The following is a 23,397-nucleotide window of genomic DNA, read 5'->3' on the forward strand; positions in this document are numbered from 1 at the left end:
TTGCCGCCGTGTGGGGGGGGGGGGGGGGGGGGGGGGTCTTGCCAAGAAGGTGCACTGTTGAACACAAGGTTCCTACTGCCTCTTCTGCCACTCTAAGTGTCTGGCATGCTTGGTCTGCGAACAGACTCACGGAAGTGTCAGAACACTTCTAAGCTAGGCTGATTGAACCCATGTCATGAAGTAGCTTGTCCACGTACACATAGGGTTAGATGTGCACGTGACATCGCCTCCTTTTCAAAGTGAGGTACTGGTACCGAATTGTATGGCGTCGAGGGAGATCGCCAACAGCGTTTGGAATCTTGTGAAGGACTCTTCGTCGGCCCACTCTGATGCGTGGGTCATGCGATACTTGAACTTCATAAAGGTCGGCAACGCTTGCTTCTTTGGGCCGTGCCGAAAGTGACAAAGTCGTCTGTGGCTCCTTCAATGCTTCAACTTCGTCTATAGTCCTATCTTCTTCAAGAGTCTCGGAGGATGAAAATTCCTGAAACCACTTTCAACAAAAAAAATGAGCATACCGATTCCATGTAAAATGACCGGAAAAATTCTAGTCTTCTTTAAAGACTGTGCATGCAATGTAGATGAATATAGTGACGGATTGCCAAACCATTCATCAAACACTCACAAACAATGGGATCGAATCTTGACTTTTTGATCTAAATCAATCAACTGTGGCAAATCACAATGGAAATGCCTATTGACGCTCAATCCTTCTTGTGCTCGTTGAGATACTGTGTCATTCCAAGGAAGAGACATGGAATGCGAATTCCTTGGGTGCAAACATTTCATCTTTTCATGAGTCATCCGTATACATCCGTGTTCATTCATGAGTGAATCGTGTTCATCGTGCAATATGACATACCTACGAAGGGATCACATAAGGACGGTGACGAAAATACAGGAAAGCATCACGAATGGAACACTCGAACAATGCGTGTTGACTAATCATTCGAACAAGACTACTTGCTGTGGAGGTTCTTTGGACCTCGACACGAGAGCCGAGATCGGTTCGTCGTGATTGATCGAATCTGCAATGGGGCTTCACTAGAAAAAGCATCAACTAAACTATCATCCTTGTGAACAATCACATCTTTATCCTGCAATTCATCATGCTTGTGAATAATCACATCATTATCATGCAATTCATCATGCTTGTGAATAATCACATCTTGATCATGCGAATCATCATGCTCGTGAATAATCACATCTTGATCATGCAAATCATCATGCTTATCATTATCATGCAATTCATGTATGTCGTGCTTGGGAGAAGAAAAGACTGAGAGAGGCTCCTTCTCTTGATTCTTCGCGATCTGCGTCTGCACATTAGAAAATAGTAGGACCAATGCGGCTTTCCTTTCGTTGTGCTCACGTTCTATGACTGCCATTCTTTCTTCTTGTTCACGTGCTATGGCTGCCATTCTTTCTTTGTGTTCACGATCGAATGCCGCCTTTCATTCTGCTTTTCTTTCTTTGCGCTCGCGCTCCAAGGTGGCGTGTTGCGCTTCTTGTTGTAACTTCTTCCTGTCCATCATCGTCTTGATCAAAGCCTCCATAGGATTTGGTACAATCCTGTTGGGTTAAAGGCCCAAATGGCCCCCTTTTGTGTATAGTTTTAAAGGTTTGCTCCCAAACCTACAAACGCTGATTTTCAGCCAAGGAGGTCAACTTTCACGCGAGATTTTGCTATATTTTATCGCCGAAGGACTCGTCCCCGGACACTAGAGGGCTCCCAGCAAGTCAAATTGACCTAAAACAGGCTGAAATTAGGTCAAAATCAGCAAATTGCAGGTTCTGACAGCAAAATAAGGGTTTTGCAAATCATGTATTAAGGTGTGGGAACATCTTTGCTAGGTCCCCGCTACCCGAAAACACTGAAATTGCCGAAAAACAGGTCCCAAAGTAGGTGTTTTCAGCAAATTTCAGATTTACGCAGGTTTTTGCAAGTGGTTTTATGATGCGCCTACATTGGGGAAAGTGCAAATTGATGCACTCTACGCATATTTGACAAGTTTTGGCTATGTATGACCATTTGTGGCTCAATTTTGTGCAATTTGATGCTACAAATTGGGGCTTTTGCTCATACATGCTTCTAAAGGCTGTGCATTAGCCTTATGAATGTTCTGTGAAGCTAAAAACAACTAAAATTGTTGTTTTTGAGCACAAATTCGCTCGCTGGAATTTTCTGTGCATAAATTTCAGAAATTGTTTTTGTGTCTAAACCGACCCATTTTGCCCCAAATTGCTCCTGTGACCATTTGGAGCTGTAGTGTACACTTTTGTGAGGTTATACTCCAGTTTTTGTGCATTTTGCCCAAAAATTCAGCGTATTAGCCCTCTTATTCGTGCAACTAGGGCCTCATCTTCTTCGGATGTGAAGAATCTCTTTGAGATTAGGAGGTTCGATGGAATAGGTTTCGACCTTTGGAAAGATAGGATCCAGGGAATCCTATTTCTTAAGGATTATGAAGGGGCACTTGAACAGGTAAAGCCACAAAATATGACAGATGAAGCATGGGTTAGCGTGAACAGGAAGGCTGTTACATACATTAAAATGGCCATGACCGATGAGACAGTCATTGATGTGAAAGGTCTCACAAGTGCTTTTGATGTGTGGGAGAAGTTAAAGGGAATGTATGAGAATACAACGCCTGTCTACCAAGTGCATTTGATACGAAAACTTGTTGGCATGCAGCTAGATGAGTCCAAGAGCGCTGCAGAGCACTTCTCGTTGTTCGCAGGTACTTTGTCGCAGTTACAGGATTCAGGCTTGCCTTCTTTTGATGATAAGCTGAAAGCTATCTTCTTGCTTATGACCTTACTTGAGTCATGGGAAACATTGGTGTTTTCATTGTCCAATAACCCCAATTTGACCTTTGATGGTGTTAGGGGTTCTATCTTGAATGAGGAAATCAGGAGAAAAGCAAGTGGAGAGGGAGGCAGCTCTACCAACATGGTTAGAGGCAGGACAGAGAAGAAGAATGTCTATGCACAAAGGAGTACGAGTAAGAGTAAGGAAAGGGGAAATGCGAGCAAAGGCAGGGGTGATGTGACTTGCTATCAGTGTGGCAAGAAAGGTCACAAGAAACTCGATTGCAGGTACTATAAAGCCGAGTTAGAACGGAAAAAGAATGGCCGAGACAAAAAGAAAAGAGAAGAAGGAAGTCAAGACAGATGCACAGGATAGCTCAAAGGACAAAGAGAAGGCCAACGTGGCTTCTAGTGTCGTGATTGAGGAGCTGTCAGATGTAGAGGACATCTTGTGTGCCACTTTGTCAGATGATGATGCTTATGACCTTGATACCTCTCTTACTGTTCATTCAGAGGAGATACAGATCACCAAGAGTGATCTTATTGATCCTTTGTTGAATGTCAATGATGCATTATCCCAGACTTGGATAGTTGATTTCGGTGCTTCATTTCATGTGACTCCTATCAAGGAGTGTTTCTCTACTTTTGATGCAGGCAAGCATAGCCATGTATACCTTGAAAACAATCATGCATGTTCCATTGAGGGTATTGGCACTGTGCATCTCTCCATAGATGGCACAAATGAGCTTGTCTTGCATGATGTTAGATATGTGCCGGGAATCAAGAAGAGTCTGCTTTCTGTTGGTCAGATGGATATGCATGGTTACAGCATCTTGTCTGAGAGAGGATCATGGAAAATGACTAAAGGCTCAAGGCTGATTGTAAAGGGCACAAAGAAAGGGACACTTCACTGCATGTATGGAAAGGCCGTGTTGGACAAGTTTATTGCATTGGCTGAAATTAACTCTCACATGGAGTTGTGGCACAAGAGGCTTGGCCATATGAGCCAAAAGGGCCTTTCTAAGCTTTGTACTTTGACCAAGCTTGATGCTAAAGGCATAAAGCTTGACTTTTGTAATGAATGTGAATATGGCAAGCAAGTAAAGCGTTCTTATTACTTTGGTGTCTCTCGTAAATCTTGTGTGCTTGATCTTGTACATTCTGATGTATGTAGCATGCCTACTAAGTCTATTGGAGGTGCATGCTATTTTGTCTCCTTTGTTGATGATCATTCTAGGAAAATTTGGGTTTATTTGCTTAAGTCTAAGGATGAAGCCTTTGCTGCGTTTAAGAAATTTCATGCATTTGTGACCACCCAAACATGTAGAAAACTAAAATGCTTGCGTACGGACAATGGGGGGTAGTTCACAAGTGCTGAATTTAACAAATTTTGTGAAAATTTGGGTATTAAGAGGGAGCTTACTGTGCCATACAGCCCCTCTTCTAATAGTGAGATTCAATAGGACACTTTGTGAGAGGGTAAAATGCATGCTGTCCACAGCTAATCTCTCATGGATTTTGGGAAGAAGCTTTGAAAACTGTAGTCCATATATGCTATCGATCCCCTCACATGTCTATGAAAGGTGACATCCCTGAAGAGGTTTGGTCTGGCAAGCCTGCTTCATATGATCACTTACGCATTTTCGGTTGCGAGGCTTTTGTGCATGTTAGATGTGAGTTGAGGAGTAAACTAAATGCCAAATCCATTAAAGGCCTTTTCATGGGATATGGTGAAGAAGGTCAAATGGGTTATAGGATTTGGTCACCTCAGCTCAAAAGGGTTATACGCAGTCGGGATGTTGTTTTTAATGAGGCAAGGCTGCTTCAAAACAATTGTGCCCCTTGCCTCTTCAAAACAATTGTGCCTCAAAGCATGACCGTAAAAGGGTCAAATTTCAGCATGACCAGCCACCTGTTAGGCCTATTTTTGATCCTCAGGATGCACCACATATAGTTGAAAATGTAGATGATCCAGTGGTGTTTGAGCCAGAAGATGTTGGGCAGCAAATTGAGGCTCCTAAAGGGCATTTGCATCCACGAAACAATGTTGAAAATGATGTACATCAGCCCATTGTTGATGATTTTATCATGCCACCTGATGTAAACCCACTGCCGGATAATGTGGATCATTGGATGAGGCGGTATACTCGTCCAAGACGGCCCGTGAGTAGATATGATCCCTCTTTGCATTACATTATGTTGACAGATGAGGGAGAGCCTCTTACGTATAAAGAGACAAAGACATGTGAGCACAGCGACAAGTGGGAGCTTGCTATGCAGGAAGAGATTAAAGCTTTGCATGCTAATCATACTTGGGATTTGGTGGAATTGCCCAAAGGAAGGAAGGCTATTTCTAACAAATGGGTGTATAAAATCAAGACAGTTGATGCAAAACCCAAGTATAAGGCAAGGCTAGTTGCAAAGGGATATGTTCAAACCAAGGGCATAGACTTTCAAGAAGTATTCTCTCCTGTTGTGAAGATGACCACTTTGCGTGTACTGCTTGCCATAGTGGCTGCTCTTGATTTGGAAATGGACCAAATGGATGTACATACCGCTTTCTTGCATGGTGATGTGGAAGAAGAGCTTTACATGAAGCAACCCGAGGGTTTTGTTATTCCAGGCAAGGAACATTTGGTATGTATGCTCAATTGAAGCTTGTATGGGCTAAAACAATCATCTAGATAATGGTACAAGAAGTTTGACCGCTTCATGCTCAAACATGGTTACAAAAGAAGCCATGTAGACCATTTTTTGTATACCAAACGTGATGTGGATGACAGCCCTATCATTCTTGTGCTCTATGTGGATGATATGTTGATAGCTGCAAAGAAAAGAAGCACTGTTGATGCTCTTAAAGGGCAGTTGAAATCTGCATTTTCAATGAAAGACCTTGGGGCAGCTGAACATATACTTGGAGTGCATGTATAAGGCAAAGGAACCAACGCATATTGTATTTGTTGCAAGAAAAGTACATTGAAAAGGTGCTGGACAGATTTAACATGGCTGAAGCAAAGCCTCTTGGCGTGCCATTACAGCCATATGTCAAAATCTCCAAGGATGATTGTCCCAAGTCAAAGGAAGAAGCCAATGACATGCAAACTGTGCCTTACGCTTCAGCTTGTGGTTCACTTATGTATGCTATGGTTGCTACTAGACCTGACATAGCCTATGCAGTGGGAGTTGTGAGCTGGTTTATGGCTAATCCAGGCAGGTTACATTGGGATGCAGTGAAGTCCATTATGAGGTACTTGTAAGGGACTAAAAACAAATGTCTCTACAGTAAAGGACCATTGGAGTTGAAGGGATTTTGTGACTCTGACATGGCTGGTGATGTGGACACACAGAAATCCACAAGTGGCTATGTGTTTACTCTTGCGGGAGGTGCTGTTTCATGGTGTTCTAGATTGCAAAAGATCGTTGCATTGTCTACTACAAAGGCTGAATATATTTTAGCCACTGAGGCTTCTAAAGAAGCTATTTGGTTAGCACGTCTATGCATTGAGTTTGGTTTGCCTGCCAAGTCACCTATGCTTGGTTGTGATAGCTAGAGTGCCATATGTCTGGTAAAGAATGCCATGTTTCATGCACGCACAAAGCATATTGATGTGCGGTATCACTTCATTCGAGAAGTGCTTGAGATGGCCTTATTACATTGGTTAAGGTCCATACATCACAAAATCCAGCAGATGCTCTCACTAAGTGCTTATCCAAAGCACAACATCAGCTATGCATACAGATGGTGGGAGTCACATAGCTTAAAGGCGCCATTTATGCCTTTAAGTGGGAGGTTGTTGGGTTAAAGGCCCAAATGGCCCCCTTTTGTGTATAGTTTTAAAGGTTATTAACTTTTGGTCAAGTTCACATTGAACTTGGCCACTAACTTTAAAATTGGTCCTTTACTTTTAATAAAGGGAAGGTGAGTCATTTTACTCACCAAGTCATTCCCCTCAACTATCGTATGACGCTCTCTCTCTCTCCTTTGATCTGTAGCGCCCCCTACTCTGCAAGACTTCGCCCCTCTCCACAGCACAAGCCTTGCACTTCTTCGCGTGCTCTATCACTTGCACACACCGCTCCGCGCTCATCACAATCCTTGGCGTAGATGGGGAAGGCGGAAGGTCGGAAAAAGCTCATGGTGGGAAAATTCTTCTTCGCCACTTCCATGCTCATCATCTCCATGCGAAGTATCCATTCCGCTTCGGGTAATGACAATACATTGAAGTCTTGGTTTCTTAAGTTCACGAGGAACTTGGATTCTTAAGTTCACGAGGAACTTGGGTTCTTGTGGTTCTTGGTTCTTGAGTTCTTGAGGGTCTTGAGGTTCTTCTTTCGCTTGCAATGTGTGTTAGAGAAGGATCTTCTCTTACCCGAGCTCTTCTCTTTCCCACAGACGCACCCCTTGGCAGCCTTGCGCTCACACCAAGGTTGCTTTTTCCCACCTCACGTCGATTGGCCGGTAGCTAAGTGCACGGTCCGCTCTCAATGAGTGAAAAGAGAAACAAGAGGAGGTTGGACAAGCCCTTCTTTCTTAGGTTTCCTGTCGCTCTTCAAAAACAAGATTAGGAATCGACATACCCAAGTGGACTTGGGTTACGTGCGACCGCAACAAGCAAAAAGAATTCTTGTGGTTCTTTCCTTGAGTGATAGAGTCTGTGCGGCTTGGTAGCTATAGAGATCCATCACTCCATGGCATTGTCTGTGAGAAAAACAATGGCTTGAAAAAAAATCCTTGATCCTTCTCTTGCAAGTGATCTTTATGGCTTATGCCCTATAAGACAGAGCGATGAAGACGGGAGCGCGCCCGATGCGCGATGAAGTAAGGGAGAGAGTGGCTAATAAGTCCGGGGTCGAGACACGAAGATTTCTGAATAAAATTTCATGTAAAGCTTGGAAGCGCCATCTTGCTCTGTTTGCTCTTTGGTAGGACCGGTATGCTTTCAGAAAAGCAGACGCCTGAAGCTCTTATAACATTGTAACGGGGACGGGCACCACGTCTCAATGAAAAAGAATAGACTGAACCATATCGCCAAAACGGCCTACCATGAGACGATTAAATGTACCCACGACACTTGTCAATCCAACAGTCATGACCACATATTCCCATTGCCCTCGCTCTGTGCGAAAAGCGGTTTTATAGATGTCTCTTTTGAATACCCTTACCTGATGGTATTCACTTTTGAGATCGATCTTACTAAAAACCTTTGCCCCATTGAGTCTATTGAGGATATACTCAATGCGAGGCATCGTAAACTTGTTCTTGACGGTCATCTTGTTCAAAGTCTGTAATCAATACACAAACGAGACGAACCATCCTTCTTGCGGACAAATAAGATAGGAGCAACAAGGACGTATAAATCCTTTGGCCACTAACTCCGTGAGTTGCCGCTCTAACTCTTTTTGCTAAGTTTTGTTTAAACAGTAGGGAGTCTTACTGACTGGATGTACCCCCTCCGTGAGTTCGATGCGATGGTCCTCTGGCCGCTCGGGAGGGAGACGGGGTGGAAGATCATCCTGCAAAAAGAGGTGCTTATACTTGGTAAACAAAGCTGAATACCTTTCTGGAGCCTTAATGCTTTGGGTAACTGGAGACGCTTAGATGAATGCCGCTTGTGCTCCTCGGCGTAATTCACGCTTTGCATGCACATGAGAAATGAGAGGTAAAGAATGCAGACTCTCCTCACCACGAATGATCATGGGAGAGTCACTTTTGGCATTTAGAGTGAAAGTATTGTCCGCCCAATCAATGATAGGGTTATGCTAACGAAACTATCTAATGCCCAAAATCATATCACATCCAGAGAGAGGAGACACGACAGATTTTCTATGGAAGGCAGCTTGTTGAACAGTGAAAAACACATCAAGGCACTCTTACGTAATGAGAGAGTCCATTCCGGGAGCGAAGCTCGACACCTCGAGAGGAGTTGTCTCGCTAAGGCTCTCTCTACAAGAGAGACACCAATCACATCATGCATACTGTCTGAATCAAACAATATGACAAAACGCTGACCCTTCACATGACCATAACATTTAAAGAGAGACTCATCAATGTGTGTGTCAGAAACATGTGGAGACTCAGATTGTTCATTAAAATGCTTGTGGTAGTTGTCGGTGCTTTGGGTTCTTTAGGTGGTGTTGTCTTAGGACAAGCCTTCTTAATGTGACCCTTGACTTTACATTGATAACATCGACCCTTCCTTAGCATAAATGACTTGTTCTTCTATCGTTATGTATCCTCCCATAATTCCTTGTGTGGCTTTTTCATCCGGGGTTAGCTTAGGTTTCCGAGGTAAGCTTAGGTTTAGCAGGTGTTTTAGCGTTACCCTTATATTTATTTTGAGAGTTCTTTTCCAAAGGAGTAGAGGAAGATTGGCTAGAAGAGTTACCGTTCTTACCATTCTTACCGTTGTGGGTTCTGAGGAGTCTGAAAGGTACTATGAGAAGACTTGTTCTCCTTAGGCTTTCCTTTGTTGTGCTTCATCTCTTATGCGAGAGCAATCTTGATATACTCGTGCAACCCATAAAGGAATGCCTCTTTGCGCTCATTATCCGAATTTGCGTAATTGAATGCGGAGCTGCAAAACACGGTTAGAGAAAGACATAACTAGCATACCATTTTGCTTGAGATTGCGCCAATTGTCTTTCAACCGTGCTAGGTACTGAGGTGGCATAAACCGCGCCTTGAGCTTGTCTTGGAAGTCGGCCCAATTGAAAGAAAGGGGCACGTCTTCTTCGGCTTCCTCTAGGTGCGCGGTCAACTGTGCCTCTTGCCGTGTGTGATACCAATTAATGGCATCACCAACAAGATACATGGCTGTCGCCTAAACTTTGCTATTTCTTGTTTTCTTAGTTGTCGCAGAGTAAGCATTAAATTGATGCAACCAAGAATGAATAATAGTAGCATCCATCTTACTGTCATACTTACTGAACATCAACATCTCAGTAACGGGTTTGTTGGAATCCGCTTGTGCTACCAGATGATTCGTCCACGTCCTTGAGTGGCTCAAACTTCGAGGTGAGTACTTGTAGGACCAACTCTTGCATGCGTTGGTCTCTCTGCACCTCACGTTCTAATTCCAAGTCTGCTCCTCTTTCTTCAGCCACCAAGCGCACTTGCTCACGCTCCAAGGCTACCCTTCTTTCTTCGGCCGCCAAACGCGCTTGCTCACGCTCACGCTCCAAGGCTGCCGTTCTTGCTTCGGCCGCCAAGCGCACTTGCTCACGCTCATGCTCCAAAGCTACCTTTCTTTCTTCGCGCTCGCGATCCAAGTGTACCCTTCTTTCTTCGCGCTCGCGATCCAAGACTGCCTTTCTTTCTTCGGCCGCCAAGCGCGCTTGATCACGCTCGCGCTTCAAGGTGGCACGTTGCACCTCTTGTTGTAGTATCATGTCCATCATCGACCTTGACCAAAGCCTCCATAGGATTTGGTGCAACCCTTGGCGTAGATGGGGAAGAGGGAGGGTCGGAAAAAAATCCACTTGGTGGGAAAAATTCTTCTTCACCACCTCCATGCTCATCACCTTCACGCAAAGTATCCATTCCGCTTCGGATGACCATACACTGAGATCTTGGTTACTTAAGTTCACGAGAAACTTGGGTTCTTGACGTTCTTGGGTTCTTGAGGTTCTCGAGTTCTTAGCTTGCAATTGATGTTTGAGAAGGCTTTTCTCTTACCTGAGCTCGACTCTTCCCTGCGGATGCACCCCTTAGCGGCCTTGCGCTCGCACCAAAGTTGCTTTATCCCACCTCACGTCGATTGGCCGGCCGCTAAGTGCACGGTCCGCTCTCAATGAGTGAAAAGAGGAAAAGGGGAGACCGGACAAGCCCTTCTTTCTTGGGTTACCTGTCACTCTTCCAAAACACGATTAGGCATCGACACACCCAAGTGGACTTGGGTTATGTGCGACCGCAACAAGAAAAAACAATTCTTGTGGTTCTTTCCTTAAGTGATACAGAACACTGCCAAAGCTCTGATACCAATGTAAGGTGCAGCGAAAGTGAATGTTGACTTTGCTCAAGATGAGTGCTTCGAACTGTGCTCAAGGGTTCCTTACTTATAGTGAGTGTCACGTGCACACCTAACCCTATGTGTACGTGGACAAGCTACATCATGACATGGGTTCGATTAGCCTAGCTTGAGAAGTGTTCTGGCACTTTTGTGAGTCTGTTCGCAGACCGTGCATGCCCACGCACTTGGGGTAGATGCATATCCTCTGGTTGCACACAGCATGATCATCAGATTACCATCAGGAGCATTTTTACAGTGCACATACCAATTTTTTTCAGCATGTCGTTGTCGCATCGTCGTCACCGACATAGAGTCAGAATTCAGCAGATAAAAGATTTGCAGATTTCAGCCATTAGCGTTTTCAGATTTCAGCCCGTCTAATCATCGTCCTCATCGTCGTCGACATAGTCGGCAAGTCCATTGCATTGTAGAGATTTGTGCAATCAATAGTAGACCGCTCTTGCCATAGAGAGTGGGGCCTTCGGAGGAGGGTTTGACAACATTTTGGTGTCGTATTCTTCTCTCTCTATCTCTCAGTCTCAGCACCTTCATTCACAGTGTTTGCCACTTTGTTTGTGATCATTTGCACTCTCTCACTAAAGGAACGGAAGGCTCTCCCTTCGGTAAGTAAAAGAAACCTTGAGCACAGTTCGGAGCACTCATCTTGAGCAAAGTTCATCATTCACATCCGTTTGCACCTACTCCAAGGACTTGGCAAGCTTTCAAGAAAATTCTTGCGCGAAGTTACATGTTTTTTTGCATCTTCCTTAAAAGTACATATTCTGGCAAAGTGGGGTATCCTAAAATGCTTGCCACGAAAACCCTAGCAGATTACAACTTGCAGTCTTTGGACATCTCTCAACAGTTGTCTCTTCTCGAGCTGATAACCTGGGAGGTCCAATGTGATTGTTATGTCTTGGGTCTACCATCGCCACCAGAGGAACACTATCTATTCAAGAGTTGATGGACCATGCGGTGGTCGGCTACGACCTTATGGAGGGACCTTGACCCTAATTTTTGTTGCAGGTTTCATGAAACCGGCCTGTTTAATCCAAAAAGGGCGGTAGACCTTAGACTTAAACCTTATTTGCTTTCACCCATTTAATTTGCCGCCCACTTTACCTGTACTTTCAAGACACAACAAAGGGGAAAGGGATACAGGTTGCTAGATTGCACCTGTATGAGATGATCGACACCAGATTGGCCCCTAAACAGGCGCCCCTTTCGGTATTTCTTTATTCTTTAAAAGATGGAATAAAAGCTGTGGTTCCCTACAAGCTGTCCCGCACAATTTTGGCTGAATTTCAACTGTTCTGGCCCGATTTCGGCAGCATAACTGCACTAGGACCCTTCACAAGCAGTATCCCCACGCATTGGATGACTTTCCCGACGCACACGGACACTTTGCAAAACCTTGCGAGAATCTGCAGCACGCTGAATTCTCTGTTTTCTGCCCCGAAAATGCGCCAGATCACCTGTACAGTGGTCCCCTCGCGTCCCCGAACCTCCTGGGGGTATTAGGGTCCGTTTAGGGCCAAAGCCCTAAACCTGCAAAAAGACACAGCAGGCTGTAATTCATTGTTTCGGGCTCCGTTTTGCGTGCCGGTCGCATTCGTAGCAAGTCCTCGAGCTCCCGCACCTGTAGGGCTACTTGCTCTTTGAATCGGACGAGATTTCGCACGTGAAACCTCTCCGAATCACCTGTACCTGCGGGGGACTAGCCGCTAGCTAATCCAGTACCTGTGCAAGAGGCTCTTGTCTCGGCAATCGCGCATGAACCCACACAACTGTACATTGGTCAATTGAAAAGCCCACTAGAGGGGCATAACATACTGCCATAGGGGAGAGAGAGAGCATTGCGTAGCGTGCAGGGCATCACTCCTGGCACCGCACTGTACATAAGAGGGAAAGGAAGCACTCCATAGCTCTCAACCTGTGATGACAGAAACTGAAAATGAGCCCTCTCTTCTCTAAAATCAGCGCCACTTCTTCATGCATGAGGAAAGTGCACAGAAATGTGCCACTTGGCACATTTACAAGCCATTTCCCGTTTCGGGGTTGCCGCCTAAAAATCTCCCGACGGGTTGCCCTGTTGACTTCACGGCAGAGTAATAAAATGTTCCCCTTGTCATTCCGGAGGTAATGACGCGAACACATTTTCAGGTCCAAAATAGCAGTTCCCTAAATTTTAGGAGATGCTGCCATTGTATCTTTCTAGGTCATTCTGACCCTCTTTGTACACTGCAGCCACACCAAGAACTGAAATGTAGCCTCTTTAGCAAAGGATTCCACTTTGGCTAGTCAATGACCCCACTTTGGCTAACCATAGTCCTTGTCCAACCTTAGTGCTCTCTTGCCCTCAGGCGTGGACTCCGTCTGAACAGTTCCACACTAGCTATGCAATGTAGGGCAGTTAGATTTCTAGAGGGGTGTTTCCAAAAAGTGAAAATGAATAAATAATAAGAAATAAATCAACAAAAAGGATAGATAGTAGTCACATGCTGGTGACATTTCAAGATGAAAGTCAGTCAACTTTTCGAGCTTGATTGATGTCGAGATTTCTTTTCAAGTTTGAATCTGTTTGGGAAATTGTTTGGTGATCCTGTTTGGAAGGATGGTTTCTGTTTTGAACTTGTCTTGGTGCCGATTTGAATTGTTTGACTTTGGTTTTAATATTGGTTACAATGATTGGTGATTTTACTCCTGGGTGGACTAGTGAGAAATGATGTTTGAAATTGCTTGCTTATACTCATGGCCTGGACCCTTGTGGTTATTTGCGGGGGGAGTATTGAATGTTTGAAAAGTGTTGTTTTTACTCATGTACCAGACCCTTTTGGTTATTTACGGGGGGAGTATTGTTGTTGTTACTCATGGCCCAAACGTGGATGGTTATTTACGGGGGGGAGTATTGAGAAGTCTGAGCAGTGGTTACTCTCAGCACCTCCAAACGACACAGGCTATGGTCAAGGGGGTGCAATATCTCCAAGTTTTGACAATAGCTTCCTACTTTCAACAGCGATGAGTGAGCATTGGTGACAATCGGGACTTTCAGATGGCTCTCTCTTTTGATTTTTGGGCACAACTCTAGGCAGGCCATCAGCCTCATAAGTTTACCGTGTTCGAGTGGCTGGTCACTTAGTAAGCGATAGCGGTTGGAGTTTGGCTTTTTTATAATGGACATTCACAGGTCTATCTCGGGTGTAGACACCCTGTGGAGAGACCCAACGGTTTGCTTCTCTTAGGCATGGGATTATGATTCTTCACCTGAGTCTCCATCCATCCATTAGCCAGATGTAGACCAGCAATTGGCTGTGAGATGGATCCGGGCAGCCAAGCTATGTGCGTTCAGGCGCGACTGCCTCCAGATTTTTTGCTAGCGACATGGAGTCCAGAGAGGGATTGTTGATGGGAGCTGCTCAGTAGTCTTGGTATCTGATTTATATGGAAAGCTCTTTGCTTCTGAGGTTCTAGGGGCTGCCCGAGCTGCTTGCAGTGACCATTTGGGCTTTCCACCTCCACACTCAGAGGACAGTATGATAGCATCCAGGCTCTTTGTACATATTCCCTCATGGGCAGGGGTTAATATAGCCAATTGGGCAAGTTTTAAATTAATAGAAGAATCTTTTTGCAAAGACGGTTCTCTTAATCTTCATGTTTCTCCATGATCGTTCCGCTTTCACTTCCAATCCCCAACATAGAACCTCTAAGGCAGGCAGGGATAGTGGACGAATGCTGTCAATGCTGTTCCTTTCCCTTGTGTCAAAGGTCTATTTATGGAGATTTTTTTGAGAGTTTACCAACCATTCATTGTTTTAAATTATCAAGAGATTGGTTCAAGAAAGTTTTAAGCGTTGATCTTCTTTGTGAAATCTACCATTTGCAAGAGCATTTAGGTCACTTACCTCCAATGAGATCAATCTTGTAGCATCTTGGACTCTGATCTTGTATTCCTCTGCTTTACAGGTTCATCTGCAAGCATGGACCAGGTCATTTTCCTCTTACTATGGTTATGGAGGATAAAGATGCGCTGGATCCAAACCGAGCATATCGTAAGACATTTCAGAAACCTCGTATCTTTGCTTCACTTTGAAACCTGTTTTATAAGCTTTGCTGATGCATTAAAAATGCAGTGCATTCTTTTGTTTGACATTCATAAAGCAAATTCAACACACCTGTGTTTTTTTTTCTCTAGGCAAGTATAAACTCAAGATTTTTAGATATCTGAATGCAATCCAAGGTTGAAGATGTGGTTTAAACCTAAAATTAGGTTCTTAATGGTAAAGGCAACAAAATCAGGTTGTGTAATGATGAGGACTGTCAGTGGGATGTGCAGGACAATTCTCATGGTTGCCCAGAGGACAGGCTTGCAAATACTTGCATTTTCATGTTGGCATTGATCTTTCTTATTTGCAGTAGTTTGAGCCAGTTTTACAGTCTATTAGGAGGAAGCTTTGCTACTGGTCCTTCTTGCATTTGTCTTTAGCTCATGGCATTTGAGGCACAAATGCAGCTGACACGATGATTTCAATGACCCTTTCCCATTAAGAATACTGTCCTGATTCAAGGTAACAATTTTATGCGTGTGGAGTTTTCTGCCAGAAGATGGCATGGCTCAGGCAGGTGTAGATTGTGGATTTGAGACTTGGCCTTTGGAAACTGTCACCATAGTGCTTGCCTGAGTTTCCACTGCACAGCTGTTGTGGTGGGAATTTATGTTTAATTTTTGCTTTTAGGAAGCTTGTACTGGCCGATTTATGAGCAATGAAATGGAGATTGACTATCTGTACACTATGAACCAAATGCCTTATTTTTTAGAGATTCTATTCATTTTAAGACGGCCGATAAGGATACAATATCACACTTTTTTAGACAAGAATACCACTATCGTGTATGGATAACTTGAAAATTTCCGTAGGCTGAAATGTGGTGGATAAATGGGATGATTCTTGAGCTCTTTTTAATTGATCGTTTGTTTCTGAACCAGTCTTTGCTGTGGAGCCTCATTCTGTTTTGCCAATTGGGATTCTTGGATTATGCAATCATACTGGGTTCCTGCCTATTCAAAGGCTTAAGGCGTTTGCAAGCAGTGCAGTACTCTCTCTCTCTCTCTCTCTCTCTCTCTCACACACACACACACACACACACACACACACACACACACACACACACACACACACACACACACACACACACACACACACACACACACACACACACTGAAACCGGCCCGTAGGGCGGTAGGCGTTGGCCTTCACCCGAAATTCTTTACTTTAAACACACACACAGAGCACTTTGCAAAGAGAACCTGCGACGGGAGTTAACACTTGAATACACACACGGCTCGGAAACTAGAATGCTCCGAGCAGACGCCGACAACCTGTAGGCCCCAAAATTGGCGCCCCTTTCGGTATTTCTTTATTCTTTAGGAGGGTAAATTACAAGGTAAGGTCCTGGGAATCCTTCACGTGTATCCACCTAGATACCATTTGATTTGGCCAAATTTCGGCAGCATAACAGCCCCAAAACTTGCGCGAAACCAATTCCCCTGTTGGAACTCGCTTGCACTGTCGTATACCCTCTGATTCCTGTCCAAAAACAGTAAATTCAGCACGCTGTATTTACTGGTTTTTCCCCTGTTTTCAGCCCCAAACAGTCCCCTAACTGTCCTTTGCCAGTGGGGCACGATTCCCAATGATCCTGGCGTCCGTACGGCTGAAAAATAGTGAATTTATAGCGCATACACAACGCTGATTTTGCACCTGTACGGTGAGGTTATGACCCTCACCAGTGCCTGCTTTGGAGCAGCAGTTAGCTACCCCTGTTCCTGCTCAAGGAGGCTCTTGCCTCAGCACAAAAGCATGAACCCACACAACTGTACATCAGTCAAATGAGTAGCCCTCTTGTGGGGCATCACATAACTGCACGTAGGGGAGAGAGAGAGCAGTGTGTAGTGTGCAGGGCATCACTCCTAGCACCACACTGTACATGAGCGGGAAAGAAAGCACTCCATAGCTCTTAACCTGTGACAGGTTGCAAATGAGGCCTCTCCCAGCATCAAAATCAGCGCCCATTTTTCTGCAAGAGGAAAGTTCACCAAAATGTGACACTTGGCGCATTTTCAAGCATTTTCCCGTTTCGGGTTCACCGCTTAAAAATATCCCAACCGACGCGTCAGTTGACTTCGCGGCAGAGTTATAAAGTGTTCCCCTAGTCATAGCGGAGGTAATGACGCGAACACATTTCACGGCCCAAAATAGCAGTTCCCTAAATTTTAGGAGATGCTTCCATTGGGCTCCCACTGGTCTTCTGACCATCTATCCTCATTGGGACCGCATCCAAAAGTGCAATGTGGCCCAACTGTCGGATACTTTTTGTTGGTAGTCCCACCTTGACTTTACGCCTCAATTGAGTTCACTTCCTAGTATCCACCAACTTGCTAAGTGCGACGGGGGGACCTATATGATCTTGCTCTGAGCCTAGACATCCTCTTACCATACGAATTCCAGTGCCGACCACTTCCCGTCTACGGGTGAATCTACCGTTCACATTGGCCATACAATGTCCGACCGTTTGCTACTTCAATAAGAGGGTCTCAAAACAAATAAAATAAACCCCATTGGAAAGAAACCAACAACCAAGGTTAGCAGTTGCCACATCTCTGTGACATGGTTAATAACTGCCACGTCCTCGTGACATACCCCCCTCTTGAAATCGCAAACGTCCTCGATTGCATACCATAAATACACGCCATTGATGATCTTGTGCTATTAACACTCTTTTATCATCGCATGTATCCGCAAGAAAGGTCGTAACATACATAGATACAAATGACTTAATGAGGCCTTCATACTTTTGCCATTTCCATCTATGGCACTGAATTCATATGTACATTTGATGTGCTAGCTCTATCATTACCCCTCCTTTGCAAACATTGGGTTGGGGCATACGTAGGCTGTAACCCAAAGGCCTCAAGGTAAAGCTGCAATACATTTGGTGACTCTGACAGTTCATGCTCTTCCATCCACTTTGCATCCATAGGCGGATAGTTCTTGAACTTCACCAAATAGCGTCTTGCAACTTGTCCTTTAACTTTTCTGTCCTTATGTGCCAAAACTTGCTCAGGTACCAGGATCTCATCAAGTTCCTCAACTTCTGGCTGATCCTCAACTGGCATATCTTCTGGCACATCACCCACGAAGGGTCTTAGAAGACTTACGTGAAACGCATTATGAATCTTCCACGCATCAGGTTATTTCAGCCTGTAAGCCACATCGCTGATCTTGTCAAGCACTTGAAAAGGCCCATAGTAACGCATGCTGAGCTTAGGAAAGAGCCGTTCCTTGCCCTTCATCTTCTTTAACCTTGCCTTTTCGAACCTTAAGAGAACCCAATCACCAGGTGATAGTAGCAATTCACGACGGTGACGGTCAGCAGCTTTTTTCTGTTTTGCTTGAGTCTTCTCTAAGGCAACTTTAATCTTCTTATACATCTCATCCATGTTCTCAACATATCGATCTGCCTCAAAGATCTTGTCCTTTGTATGCAAAATGGGAGGAACCTTTTTGCCGCCTTCAACAATTTCAAAAGGTGCTTTGCCAGTAGACGAATGCACCGTATTATTGTACGCATACTCAAGCATAGGCAAATACTGTTCCCACTTGCCCTTATTATCTGACACATAGCATTTCAGCAGATCTAAGACAGTAGAATTGGCCTCTTCTGACTGTCCATCAGTTTGTGGATGAAACGAAGACGAGAACTTGAGCGTAGTACCCATGTTCTCAAACAATCCTCTCCAGAACGAACTGGTCATGCGAGGATCACGATCACTGATAATCGATTGTGGCATACCATGGTACTTAAACACATTGTACATGAACAAGCGTGCCATCTGATCAGATTTTATCTTCTTCTTGACAGGGATAAAATGGGCCTGCTTGCTGAACCTGCAAATAATGGTCCATATACCATCATTCCCTGTTGGCGTCCTTGGAAGATCAAAGATAAAGTCCATGGCAATGCTTTCCCATGGCTTATCCGGAATCGGCAGTGGTTGTAACAACCCTGGTGCCTTTTGCCTGTCAAACTTGACCTTTTGGCAAACTATGCATGCTCGCACAAAGGCATCCACATCTCTCCTCAAGGTAGGCCAATAGAAGAACGTCTCTACCGCTTTAACTGTTGCATCAATGCCACGATGCCCTGCATACGGTGGGACATGACTCTCTTCCATGACCTTATGTCGCAGTGGCCTAGTGACACAAAGTCTGCCATGCATCATCATAAAACCATCTCTGAGGAGGTAGTGCTCGTGATGTTGCCCCTCTTGTAACTGTTCAAAGATCCTTGCAAAATCTTCGTCAGCAGTATACTGTTCCTTCATGTCATCTAACTCATGATGATAAGGAATTGACACAGCTGAAATTTGTGGCTTTCTTGATAACGCATCAGCCACAACATTCTTCTTGCCTTCCACATGCATAATCTGGAAGTGGAACATGGAAAGAATGTTTGCCCATCTCATATGCTTTTCGGATAACTTTGACTGTGTCAAGAAGTATCGCAAGGTCTGATGATCTGTTTGGACAACAAAATCAGCACCTAAGAGGTAGTGCTTCCAGCTAGAAAGCGCATGAATCACGGCCAAGAGCTCTTTCTCATAGACTTGCATAGTCCTCTCTGGCCCTTGCAAAATTCGGCTTTCATAGGCTACTACCAGTCCATCTTGCATTAGCACTGCTCCGATGCTACTGCCACATGGGTCACACTGGACCACAAATGACTTCCTGAGATCTGGCAAAACAATAACTGGATCTGAAGTCAACTTTTCCTTTAAGAGACTAAAAGCTGAAATCTCTTTTTGGGTCCATCTGAAAGTGACCTCTTTCTTTTGCAATGCGTGAAGAGGCGATGCTATCTCTGCAAAATTTCTGATAAACCTTCTATAGTAGGAACACAATCCCAAGAAGCTTCTGACATCGTGCACAGTCTTCAAGTCTGGCCATGTCTTGATAGCTTCGACCTTTGCGGGATCCATTCTAACACCATCCTTTGAGACTATGTGGCCCAGAAAGTGGATCTCTTCGAGGAAGAATTCACTTTTCTTAGGATTGACAAGTAACCTGTGACTGCGCAGCTCTTCGAACACAATGGTCAAGTGACGCCTATGCTCCTCTTCATTCTTCGAATACACAATCATGTCATCGAAGAATGTTCCAACAAACTGTTGATGCGAGCGGAAAATCCGGTCCATCATTCTGTTGAACGTGGCAGGAGTATTTGTTAGCCCAAACGGCATCACTAGAAACTCATAAAGACCAAATGTCGTTCTAAACGCAGTCTTGTGCACATCCTCTGGGCTTATACGAATCTGATGGTACCCACTCTTCAGGTCTATCCTGCTGAAAATTGCAGCACCCTCTAAACGATCGAGAATATCATCAATACAAGGAATAGGAAACCTATTCTTGATGGTATTCTTATTCAACGCACGGTAATCAATACACATGCGCCATGAGCCATCCTTCTTCTGCACTAGGAGCACTGGGGAGCAAAAAGGTGAAGAACTAGGCTGAATCAGCCCCTTCGCTAATAACTCCTCAACCTGGCCCATAATCTCTTTCTGTTGCGCCGCACTAACCCTGTAGGGAGGTCTATTTGGTGGGCTACACCCTGGCACCAAATCTATCCGATGGTCCTCAGGTCTCTCTGGCGGCAATTGCGACGGTAATGAATCAGAAAAACAGTCACTAAACTTTTGCAAAAATGCTGACCTTTCTTTATCTAACACAGATAAATTTGACTGATCACTATCTGAGACATCACGTGCAAAAATCAAGTACACAGAAAGATGATTCTTTATTACAGAAGTGATAGCAGAAGCAGATACAATAGGGACTGACTCTCCTTTAAGCTTTACATTCAAGATGTGAGTTTTGCCCCTATGCTGTACAGTGATCTTTTTGTTGTAGGCATCCAAGACTCCATGCACTCGGAACATCCACGGAATCCCCAACAAGGCGTCACAACCTTCCAGCGGCATGATATAAAACTCTTCAGTGTCCACATACGACTGAATATGCAGACGCAATTTTCCAATGATAGGAGTAACACACTCTGAGTGGCCAGGACATGCCAACCCTGCCTCTGCTGTGTACCCCATCTCTTCAGCTTTGATGCCGAGCTTCATAGCTAACTCTGGTGAGATAAAGTTGGCTTTGGCACCTGGATCAAAGAAGATGAGTGCCGTCTGATCCCTAACTTTACCCCATGCTCTGCATAACTCACTGGCATCTGTGCTGGGCCTGTCACCCACCATGTTTGGCACTAAACCTGCCGTGGGTTTTGGCTTCTTGCCTTTCTGGTCTTCTTTATCCTCTGAGTCAGCTGGCCTTTTCCTTTGTGGACAATTGATAGAAATATGACCAGGCTGCTCGCATATAAAGCATTTGTTCTCAGCCATTAGGACCTTCTTTTCCTCGAGCGACTTGCGCACAAAAGGCTTCCTTTTCTGTTTCTTTGCCTGCGCTCCAGAAGTCCCAGCTGAATCCTTGTCTTTGGTGGCCTGTTCTGACCCCTGTGACGCATCAGGAGCCGTTTTCACAAAGGGCTTCTTCGCTGAATTTTTCTTTTGCTGCCCTCCTTTATCACTGCTCGGAAATCCACTGTCCTCTCCTTTCAACAGGGCAAGACCAGTGTTCGCAACTTCCATAAGCTGAGTAAGGGTAGCCACTCTGTTCTTTGTACAGTAATCACGAAGCCCTTTAGGCAGCCCACAACAATACTTCTCTATCTGCTCTATTAGTGGCACAAATCTGTAGGAGGTCACTGAGAGTAATGCTTTACAAAACCTCCTATTGTACTCCAGCAAGCTCTTGCACGAAGCTGAAGTAAGCTGGTGCCAATCTGTCAGGACATCGGCTTCAAATTCATTTGATAGCCAAGCAGATGCAAACATTTGCTTGAAGTAAACCCAAGTGGCGGGTGCCTGTCCTTGCATTAACAATGTCGTCCACCATGTAAGCGCATTGTCCTTTAAGAAAGTGGCAGCTTTCCTGACCTTCGAGGCCTCTGTAAAATTCCCTCCCGCATAAGCCGTATCAAACTGCTGGAGGAAAGTAAGTGCCTTGGTCTTGTCCTCGAAACCACTGAAGGTACTGAACTTTACCGCTGCACCACCTTCTTTGTAAGCCTTCGGCTTCTCTAGTGCCCCCAAGTTGTCATACGGGATGGTCTGCAACATGGGCACTGTACTAGGCATGATCGGCACGTGTTGGCCATTCACATTTTGCGTCAGAGGTGCGATATCTGGCTGCTGTCCAGAAAAACCAGCCATGCCAAAATGACCCTGTGGCACCCCAAACTGGCCCTGGTTGCCGTGGAAACCTTGCTGCATGCCGATAGTACCATACATGGGGTTTGGCATGATGCCTTGCATACCCCCGAACACTGTTCCTGGCATGTACGGATGACTTCCAGGCGCATAACCAGCCATACTTTGGAACACTGATCCATCCCCGAAATACCCAGGATGTACCGTGGGTGGTGGAAAAACTGAGTGCATAGCCTGGTATCCAGCTCCCTGTCCATTCAAGGCAGCATGCTGGTTCTGAAAGGTGGCGGACTGAACTGGCATAACTTGTGGAATAGGCGTTCTAGCCACCTGTTCAAGCACGGGAGGAACCTGCTTTGGAGCCCCCGACTCCGCAACATGCGAGTGTTCCCTTTCCTCCTGCGCCTCATGAAGTACCTGGGCTTGAGCTTCAACAAGCTCCGTACGCGGCGTAGGTTGCCTATTTTGATGTTGCACTGGTGGCGCTTGCAAGAATTCCATAAACCTCGGATTCTGCACCAGCTGCGAAAAGACATTCACCGCGGCAACTAACTGAGTCTTAAACGCATCATCCTCAAGTTGCCCTTTCATAAAGCCCTGTACTACTGGAGGGACATTCACGTTGACAGGAGGTACAGACTGACGTGGCCGTGAGCTCTCGCCAATCTCAAAAACCATAGGAATCTCCTGCCTGTCCTTTGGAGAGGAACCATCTTCCATAATTCCCTTCCCCTTGTCGGCCATAGTGTAATCCCCGCGTTCTTGCACTGTGTGTCTTTACCCTGAACAATCCAGGCTCACTCTTTGAGGAAAAAGTGATTGATATCCCGGCAATGAAACCATGAAACCGGCCCGTAGGGCGGTAGGCGTTGGCTTTCACCCGAAATTCTTTACTTTAAACACACACACAGAGCACTTTGCAAAGAGAACCTGCGACGGGAGTTAACACTTGAATACACACACGGCTCGGAAACTAGAATGCTCCGAGCAGACGCCGACAACCTGTAGGCCCCAAAATTGGCGCCCCTTTCGGTATTTCTTTATTCTTTAGGAGGGTAAATTACAAGGTAAGGTCCTGGGAATCCTTCACGTGTATCCACCTAGATACCATTTGATTTGGCCAAATTTCGGCAGCATAACAGCCCCAAAACTTGCGCGAAACCAATTCCCCTGCTGGAACTCGCTTGCATTGTCGTATACCCTCTGATTCCTGTCCAAAAACAATAAATTCAGCCCGCTGTATTT

At 45.0% G+C, this 23,397-nt stretch overlaps 1 protein-coding gene across 1 annotated transcript in view; it reads left to right on the forward strand.

Moving 5' to 3' along the window:
* LOC147427522 (diacylglycerol O-acyltransferase 2D-like) overlaps positions 1 to 23,397 on the forward strand; it is a 113,546-nt gene that overhangs the window by 12,375 nt on the left and 77,774 nt on the right. Inside the window, exons 3-4 of the mRNA XM_086496595.1 lie at positions 14,784 to 14,869; positions 15,805 to 15,911. Coding sequence (XP_086352721.1) covers positions 14,784 to 14,869; positions 15,805 to 15,911 — 193 coding nt within the window. The remainder of the gene's footprint in view (positions 1 to 14,783; positions 14,870 to 15,804; positions 15,912 to 23,397) is intronic.

The sequence above is a fragment of the Adiantum capillus-veneris genome, chromosome 23, assembly GCF_014529385.1.
Source record: "Adiantum capillus-veneris isolate H3 chromosome 23, ASM1452938v2, whole genome shotgun sequence".
Classification (NCBI taxonomy): domain Eukaryota; kingdom Viridiplantae; phylum Streptophyta; class Polypodiopsida; order Polypodiales; family Pteridaceae; genus Adiantum; species Adiantum capillus-veneris.